Genomic DNA, 9,309 nt, shown 5'->3' on the forward strand with positions numbered 1-9,309 from the left:
TATTTTCACTGCAGAACAGAAAAATAAAACACAAATGACACCCAAACCTATGGCTGCCTTAGCAGGCTCCCTTTGCTGGTGGTCCACAAGCCATTTTGATTGCCAGTGTGAATTCTTTTTCCTCCCTCTAATCTCCTATTCCCATGTCAGCTAAAAAACAAAGTTTCTCAAATTTCATCAATTAATTTGACCCCAAAGAAAATAAAAATAACTCAGGCACAAACAGCTGATCTTCAACAGCAAGCGGAGGGGCACAGATTCGAAAGTATGGTAGAATGCAAATCTCCAGAAATATTTCTGGTCTCGGGGTACTGAAAATTCTTACCAGCTTTCAAAAGGTTTTTCAAGATTTTTTACAAAGATACGGAAAATACTTTCCCCAAGAATGTCCACGAACACTAAACAAGGATGGATGTACATACAAAGACAGACATTTATGTGCAGTACACTCCGAACACACTGCAGACAGACAAGGACCATGGAATGCAATGATCGCCTAAGATGGCAGGTGAAATGAAGATGGCTGTTTTTCAGAGGGTCGTCATGAGTTTATCTTGGTACACCATGCTTTGTACTCCTCCTAAATTCTTCTGGTTCTGTTCCTGGATATATCGTAAATTGCTGTCCTCTCCACTTGTGGGGGGTTTCCAATATGGCCTGTCATCATGATAGGGTGGCCTGTACCATTTGCACAGTTATTGGTTAGTGAGAGATGGAAGCAAACTTATGAGTGTACACAGTAACATGAGATCATCCAGCAAGGGCTAAGCATGCATAGGGTGTGCTGGGCAGCTCTCGGGACAGGAAGGGAATGGTGACAGACCTATGGGTCTGATGTGGAACTCACTGAAGCAACTGGGAATGTTCTAGCTGATTTCAAAAGGCTTTGAATCAGAGCTCAGTCATTAAAACCCCTCTCTGTTTTCAAGTGCTATAGACAGGTGTTGGGCATCAATGCTAGAGGGATGGTGGGGAGGGAGGAAGGCGCTCTAGGAAAACTAAACATGTACAATAAACAAGTAAAAAAATTGTACCATGCAAAAAGAAATACATTCTAAAGGTCTAAAAAATTAAGAAAGGCAATCCTATCAGGAATGAAAATTGCTCTTCAGTAAATATTGGCATTTGTTCAGCACTGATGCAATTAATTACACTCCAGCAGCCTGTAAGTCACATAGTCATATTCTGTGAAGATGAACATCTAGAGCCTGTAGTTTGTAGTTCTTTGTGACTATGTAGTGAAACTTGTCTAAGAGGAAAAATACCTTTTCCTTATTGTTCACTTATTGCTGCTTAGAGTTATTAACTTGAAGCTACAGTGTCTCCCACATCACCGGGAGGCACGGCAAAGGAAATAAATAAATAAATACATTTGAACATGTATTTATTTCCCACACATATGTAGGAAATCGTAATATTTAAGATTCTCTTATTAGTAAGCTGAAGTTGCGCTTTCTAATCTGCTATTTTTTTTATGCCAGCAGAAATACAGGCAGGTTTAGATTTTACATTCTGAAGATATATAATGACACCCATTAATCTGAGTGTATTTTTTCAGAAGACAAAGAAATTCTAATAAAATAATAATTTTAATAAAAATTTATTTTAATAAAATAATTGCAAACAAGTAGTTTCACTGAAAGGATTTTACTAAGGAGACTGAGATAAAATTCCACATATAATTTCACAAATTATTCAACAGAATCCCCATATATAACATGTATTGCACAGGTAGTTTCATTGAGCCCTGGGCCTGTGCTAGGCTTGCATGCCCAGCAGAAAGAATTTCATGCATCTGTGGTTTGATCTCAAGTTCATAGTTGGATGGATTAAGATTCTCAAATCAAGCTATCCAAGATGTTAAATGCCCAACACTTAGTTTGACTCCAAGTTAGAATAACTTGAAGCTTCCACTTCATTTAAGTGCTTTTACCTGACTAGGACAAAAATTCTGAGTACCTTTGTACTGAGCTTGCATGACTGAGCTTTTAAGTATGTTTCTTAGCCTTACAAACCTAGGTATAAAAAAGCCATTGTTCATATTTCACTGACCTTAATCTTTGCACAGGCAGCAGCGAGGGCTGAAGGGGGAGATTGTCTACACACATTACAATACATTATTGTGCTTATTTCAATATCATTCTACTCCAGAGTGAACCATTTCGCTTTAAAATGTTACAGACTAGTACTCTGAGTGAAGGAATCTTCAAAAAAACTTCAGCACAACCTCAAATGATTTATAGAATCATTAACCTCTCTCAGAAATCGCTCTTTTGTAATGTGAAGTTGTACATTTAAAATCACACACAATTAAATGAACAAGCAAACCCTAAACCCAGAAAGAATCTTGACTATTTCGTACAGGCAAAGTTAACTATCTGATTTAAAGTCTTCTGTTTCTAGCATAAATTTAGTATCTGCTTTACTGCTGTATGCTAGGAATTTTGAGATGACAATGAGTAGGTCAGCTTCTCTGCCTAGTATTTCTAGTAACAGATTTGCCTTTTTCCAGTATTATCAGACTCAAACTCAGTCCAAATTGTCTTTTCATCCATTACAAACTCAGGCTCATCTCTAGAGCCTGCCTACACTAGGAACTAAGCCTACCTAACCTGATGTAAGAACACAAAGATAAAAATGTAAGAGGAATAGTAATGAAGATTGGGGTATTAGTATTTTTCAGTCAAGATAGCAATTACTTGTCTAAAAACCTGAGTAACCTACAGAGGTTATTTTTATTAGGATAAAACAGCAGCTAATTTTTATCATGTGGGCAGGCACAGACTAAAATCCACCAGCAGGCGATTGCTGAGTTTTACCAAGCTGGTTGTAACTTGCACGGAATTTCTTCCAAAATGTCTTTTCACTCAATTTCTCTCTTTACTAGTTACAAAATAAAAAGTATGTGAGAAGATAGCCCATACAGGAACATTTTTGTGAAACTGCTCTCAAAAACTCAATGTTATAATTTCATTAATTACCTGTAAAGTACCTGAAAGGTTGTTGTTCCATGTGCATGTAATTTTTCCATATATTTCACTAGCAAGTTCACTCATAACTTCACCTTACCTTAAAACTAGTTTCTTCTGTGTCTTAGGAGATTAAATACTGATCAAATTGCAATTAGTTTTATTGAAGCTACTGAGCATCTTCCCATCTAACATACTCCCTAAAGAAATAAACTGAAGTTGTATTTCACATTCTGAATTAATATTCAACCTGAAAAAAATTTTCATGAAGGAGATTAGGACATTCCAATGCAAAACCTAATTAGAAGTAATTTAATACTGGCTCTACATCACATACTTCTAACCTCTGTTTGCTTTTCATGCGCAGAAAATTGTCCAGCATGTCCACCAAAACTTCATGACAACAGATTAAGAAGGAAGTAATCATCTTTTTCTCAAATTAAAGACCACTTACCTTACATTCACAGGTGTATGTGGATGCCAGTGTGGCTGAGCAGGATGTATATTAGCATGATACTGTGGCTGCAAGTGAAAACATGGAATCCAGTTAATTAAGTCATATAAAAATGCCCTATTAACTTTTTATTTTCTTTGGGACATGAGGAACATGCTCCCTGGGAGCCCTAGAAACCCTACTGTTGCAGACCTTCTCCCATGCTACTGCGCATATACATGAGACCTCTTGGCAATGAACTTGCTCGTTAGCACACACTCATGGTAAAATGCAGAGAGAATTGCTTTTCTGTGGAGACACAACCTGGCACATCTAGTGCTTCTCATAGAAAGCACATCAAAAGAATGTCAGCTTTAATCAAAGGTGTAGAGTGAGAAAGGTTACTGTTATAATAGCAGTCTTCAGAAGGTCACCTATCTTTGGTGACAGCATCTCTCTCATATCCATGAGAAATTGAGGAGAAACAGTGAAACAAAATCACTAGTGAGGCTTTTAACAAAACCAAGATGAAGTTCTCATGCACACACTCAGTTTGGATAAAAGCAGTTTGCTTTCTCAGCAGCACTGACTGATAGAATCACTAATCAAAACCCAGTGAGGTTTTCCCCTAAGTGTATAAAGGAGCTTGTTTAAAAACAAGCCAACAAACATTTGACCAGCAATGAACTTCTTAAATGTTGTGGAGGGGGACATAATTGCAGCTTTGAACTTGTGGATCATCCAATGTGAGAGGCCGCTCTAGACAAAAATTTGCTCACAGAGCAGTCTCCTGGGGTCCATCATGTTCACAGTCCCAAAGACTTCAACCTGTTATTTCACGGGAAGGGGAAAGAGGGTGACAAATGGAGTGTATTAGGCTTGTATTAAGAACACAGGGGAAGAAACAGAGAACAATTCCTCCGCTTTCCCCTTATCTCTCAGTGCAACGCTGTTTATTTCTGAACCACCTCTGGGAACCTCACCCTCGAGTTAAGGAAAGGGGAACAAAACAGCTGTACTAATTATAGAGAGCAAAAATATTTACCATTAAACATAAAAACGACAATATTCTCCTCAATAATTGTTATGCTCTTACCTGGTAGTTATGGACTTCAGGGGTGTTTTTAGCACTAAGGGAGAAAAAAATTAGTTTTTACATAATCTAAATCTGACATACATCTATGTCACAATTTCCTGCAATTTAGGGTTTTACTCTTCAGGTAAGTATTACAGTGAAGTAAAATTCATATTCTTAAGGACATCAATATTTTATTCAAGAAATACACCGCAGTAATTAGACTGCAATGAAGTTCTTCATTTTACATTTATGGAACAGAAACAAATAAAGTTAGGTAAGTTAGCATAATGGCAACAAGCAGAAAGGAAATACGTTTTACTTTAGTCTGATCTCAAACTCAAAAAGGAAGAAAAAATGGAAGCACTTAAAGTCCCATTAGGCAGTACCCAAGAAGAATCTAGTGCTGCATAATGAGAGATCCCAAAGCAATTCATCCCACACCAGAGAATTTGTTTCAACAAATCCTAATGCAGAAACGGTCTTCAGAATCCCTTTTGCCTGACAACAGCAATTGAGAGGTAGAGAGAACTTGGGCAGTCACTTACCACAGTTGTGCTGCTTTCACAGGATTGTTTGCTTAAAAAGAAACATACAAAAAACCCGTTAAGAACAGGTGAAAAAACCTGTAAGTATCAGATATTTTGCAGTTATTGTGATTGGGATGTCACACTACAGATTAAGCAAATCCTCATACAGATATATTTGCACAAATGCATCAGAATCGCAAGTGCAGATCTGTGTTTTCTACATTCCTGTGTGAGTACACGTATGAGGCAGACATGAACCTCCCTCTGTTTCAGCAAGAGTCAAAGCCCATCAGACAGGAGTATTCTTCCCAAATGTCACAGAAGAGTACTTTTGGCAGAGTAAGTTCTGCATAACCAGAACGTGACTTTTCTCACCTTGCTGTAGCCACCGTGTCAATACCATTGAGTCCCTTGGGAATCAGAAGCTACCCCTCACAGAAATGTTACATCTTGCAGAAACCAGAGGGTTCCTGAATCTAATAATGGCCTGTGTCTTATTACAGTAAACAATTCCCAGCTGGGAATATAGGAAGGCACTGCACAATCTTGAGCAACAAGGCCTTGGTTCGTGCTTTGGACAGGCTGGAAAGAACAGTAGAGGCGGCAGTTGAGTAGCTGGGATGTATCACTTCTTTTTCCTGAGAGCACTGAAAAAACTGCTGAGTGACACAGCTGAAAATCCAAGTCTCTGCTGAATGCAGAATGTGGATGACAAAATTAATGAGACACTGTGGAAGCCTTAAAAAGAGCTAGGACAGAATCTATCGCTTGTGGTACAGGTATAGGTCTTAATAGCCAAGAGACGCATGAAAGATAATAATCTAAAGGGAGTTTTTGCATTTTCTTAGCTGTTGAGTTCTTTGGAGGGAGATTATCTGGATGTGACAGAAGTTCTTCCTGGCTGCTACACACAGAGAACTAACGTGAGCATAAGCCACACCTTCTCTCTCCCCTCCCCATCTCACAGACATAAGTACAGAAGCCCTGAGACACAAGGTATAACCTGCAGGTCTGAGAGATCCTCTTATTGTAAAAAAAATTAAAATAAGCCATTTTTCCACTTACGAAATCATTCATGCTCACCATATAGTTGACTCTCATGTATCACATAATAACATTATCTCACAAATTTAATACATTTACATTTCCATAAAAAACTGACATGTACTAAGAAAGGGGGAGGGGGCAATTACAGCCTCTAAGAAGTGTGCATGCTTGCTACCTTTGTACCCCCATAGAAATAAATATGCCTCCATAATGCCACAAGGACTTTTAACAGAACCAAGGTTCATATTCTAGGAATGCAAAGCAGTGTAAAGACATCCTAAGGGGATGTCAGCTTGCCCTGCTCCATACAGCAACTACACCTCCATTCTCAAGTAATACAGAGTTTAGAGGGGGTTGTCTTGCAGCGTTCCTAGGTTTTTTGACAAGGAATAAAAATCTCAGCTTAAGTTTTGAAGGACAAATGACAGAACCACAAGAGAGATCAGTTCCTTGTCATTCCATTCAAACTCAGCACATTTCACGTCCCAGAGAAAGCTAGTTAAGGTCAGAGTCTGGATAGGTGAATAACACGCCATTACAGTCAGGAAAGCAGCAACTGCATAACGAGACTGCTCAACAACCCTGGCTCGGTAAGCAAGTCAGTGATGCTTTTGCACGCTGTTCCACTCTACATGACAAATGCACTTCTTCAAGGAAAATGTTACGTGCTTTCCCTCATTGAGTTTGATGTAACTTTTCTTTCCTTCTCAACAGAGCAAATGAACAACATATGAAACCATAGATACCTCCTCCTTTATAGATGGGGGATGGAATAATTAAGTGCAGACAGAGATCAAAAATGGTAGATAAAAACAATGGACTCTGCCTTCAGAGAAAAAACCAACACGTACGCTCTGATTTTTTAGGTGATGTGATGTTCTTTTTATACTCTGGTACAGATTTTATGGCTGTAATATGATATTTATGTAAGTTAACAGGACATCTGCATGACTGGTTCAGTGAACACATGTACAAACATTTACCCTTAAAAGTTGAATGCCTTCGAGAAGGATATCGCTTGCTGGGCCTTCTTTCAAATGTACTAGTTCTGCGTAATCTTGTCCCATGTGTTGCTTGATACTCTGTCCGCCCACTTAAAACACAGAAATAAATAAAGTTAACTACTGCCTCTTGCTGGATGTTGTACCTGCTCCTTTGTATAAACACAACATATTGCCGTTACTTTGCTGAATACCTGAATCTGAAGCGGGATCCCAGCCTTATGAAGTCGGATCTACTAGATTTACTATTTGCTGGGGCTCGCAGTCTGAAGAAAGCATGGTGCTCCACTGCACACTTCCACAAATGTTTGCACGTTCTGGCACTGTCTAACCGGAAAACAAACGTGTGCTCTTGTTCTCTGCCCTAAACACAGAAACAAAAGCTTTGGAAGTTGGCATGCATGATATTAGTTCCTGTCCTTGGTAGGAGAAATACAGCCTGGACCAACAGGGTGCTAAGCCTCCCTTGTGTTCTCACCAGCCTGAGCACACACCACTCTTCGTTGGATCAGGCACAAGTAAGGGAAGAAAGTTACCTGCTCATCATCTTCTACAACCACAAGTGTTAGTTTGCTCTTTTTAAAGTCCATTTTTGTGATTTTAGGCCTAAACACAAGAAGCAAAAAGAAAATTAATGGGAAAATGGCATTTAATAATCTAAGACTATTCCCCCAAATGTATGGCGGATTTGCAATCCTGAAACATTACAGGAATTGTAATAAAAGTATGATTTCCTGAAAATGTGACTATTTTTCAACAAGTAATTTGCATTTGAGAATAATACTTCTAATCAGGCCAATTTACGTTCAGATTTAACCTTGATATTTCAACCTTGTGGATTTGATCTACATTACAAAATATAGTCAAGATCCCATTACATGAAAGAGAAAGACTTCAGCATTTTAACATAAAGGAATATAACATAAAACCAGATTACCAAAAGAATAAGCCTATTTTGTTGGCTCCTTCAAAGATCAATATGCCTGTTGGTGTCAGTCCAAGAGCATATTCACAACCATCTCTTCCCTGCAAGGAAGCACAGAATCAATAATCAATGTGCCATTAGTAGTATCAATCTTACTACAGCGATACATCAAAATCCATAGGCTTTAAACTAGACAATAAGGTTTGCATATTCATTTAACATTACAGAGCAGAACAGCATGCATCTGCATCGGATGCAAACTGGCAAGTTTTGGCAACAGAAGGCTGCAGGGTGCCCTGTGTGAGAGGAGGCCATGTGCTGCTCCAGACAGCTCTGATGCCCCTAGAAAGAGCCTGGCAACAACAGGAGCAGCCAGGGGAGCCCACACCTCATCTGAAGCTGTGCTTCAGAGGAAGCAACAGCTGCTAGGGGAAAGAGACACAAAAGGAAAAAACTGAGGGACATGGGAGAAGTGGACATGGGAGGTACTTCTGAAGCACCATGGCCCATGGGGCAACCCACACCACAACAAGGAGACCCACACCCCCACAGAGCAGGGATCCTGCGTTAATGAAATGAAGTATCACACGGATCTTACCTTCACTACATGCATATCTACACCATACATTTCTAGCCATTTAGCTTTGTTCAAGTAGCATAATTCAGCCTGTGCCGGGCTCTTCCCCCTAAGAACATAACATTTATTTATATTTCATGGTATGAAATTTTTGTCCATTTTTAATGTTTTAAAATTCATCCCCTTAACCCTTTTCTTTGGGCCCTCAATGGCAGTAAATGGTATTTCAAGCTTAGCTTATGTTTTTACTCTTTCCTCCTGAAAATAAATCAGAGGGGATAAAAACTGGAAAAGGTCTGAAACTGCCAGTAAGGATTAAAGTTCAGGAAAGACAGCATCACCAAAATGTACTGTATTTATTAACAAAAGACAGGAAAGGGAGTTTGTTACTACCCTGAACACACAAAATTTTATGCATGCATGTGTGAAAGAAGGAGAGAAAGAGAGTGAAGGAGAATTATTTCCAACATACATAGGAAAAGATCTAACTGCTTAAACTTTAAACTGTAATGAAATTATCTAAAGAAAAAAAAAAAGTATTAAATGTCATTCCACCAACGTTCCCTAAATTACTGCTTGACATTTCTAAGGAAGGGGAGGGCTCAAAGTCCATTTACACCACTTCCCAACCAACATACATAATCACCATGTCACGTCTGTTGAAGGGGTTCCTGTGGACATACTTGACTTTGTAAGAGAAGAAAACCTCCTGTTGCTAGAGAGACCACTCCCACACAGGTACCTTACCTGCA

At 38.9% G+C, this 9,309-nt stretch overlaps 1 protein-coding gene across 1 annotated transcript in view; it reads right to left on the reverse strand.

Annotated features, from left to right (window-relative positions):
• LOC104490250 (band 4.1-like protein 4B) overlaps positions 1 to 9,309 on the reverse strand; it is a gene marked incomplete at its 3' end in the record, with an annotated part of 119,662 nt that overhangs the window by 52,387 nt on the left and 57,966 nt on the right. Inside the window, exons 9-16 of the mRNA XM_010132511.1 lie at positions 8,579 to 8,682; positions 7,993 to 8,081; positions 7,592 to 7,661; positions 7,250 to 7,419; positions 7,038 to 7,147; positions 5,026 to 5,056; positions 4,499 to 4,532; positions 3,424 to 3,491 (exon numbers count right to left, since the gene is read on the reverse strand). Coding sequence (XP_010130813.1) covers positions 3,424 to 3,491; positions 4,499 to 4,532; positions 5,026 to 5,056; positions 7,038 to 7,147; positions 7,250 to 7,419; positions 7,592 to 7,661; positions 7,993 to 8,081; positions 8,579 to 8,682 — 676 coding nt within the window. The remainder of the gene's footprint in view (positions 1 to 3,423; positions 3,492 to 4,498; positions 4,533 to 5,025; positions 5,057 to 7,037; positions 7,148 to 7,249; positions 7,420 to 7,591; positions 7,662 to 7,992; positions 8,082 to 8,578; positions 8,683 to 9,309) is intronic.

Source organism: Buceros rhinoceros, unplaced genomic scaffold (assembly GCF_000710305.1).
Source record: "Buceros rhinoceros silvestris isolate BGI_N320 unplaced genomic scaffold, ASM71030v1 scaffold13933, whole genome shotgun sequence".
NCBI classification, from domain to species: Eukaryota; Metazoa; Chordata; class Aves; order Bucerotiformes; family Bucerotidae; genus Buceros; species Buceros rhinoceros.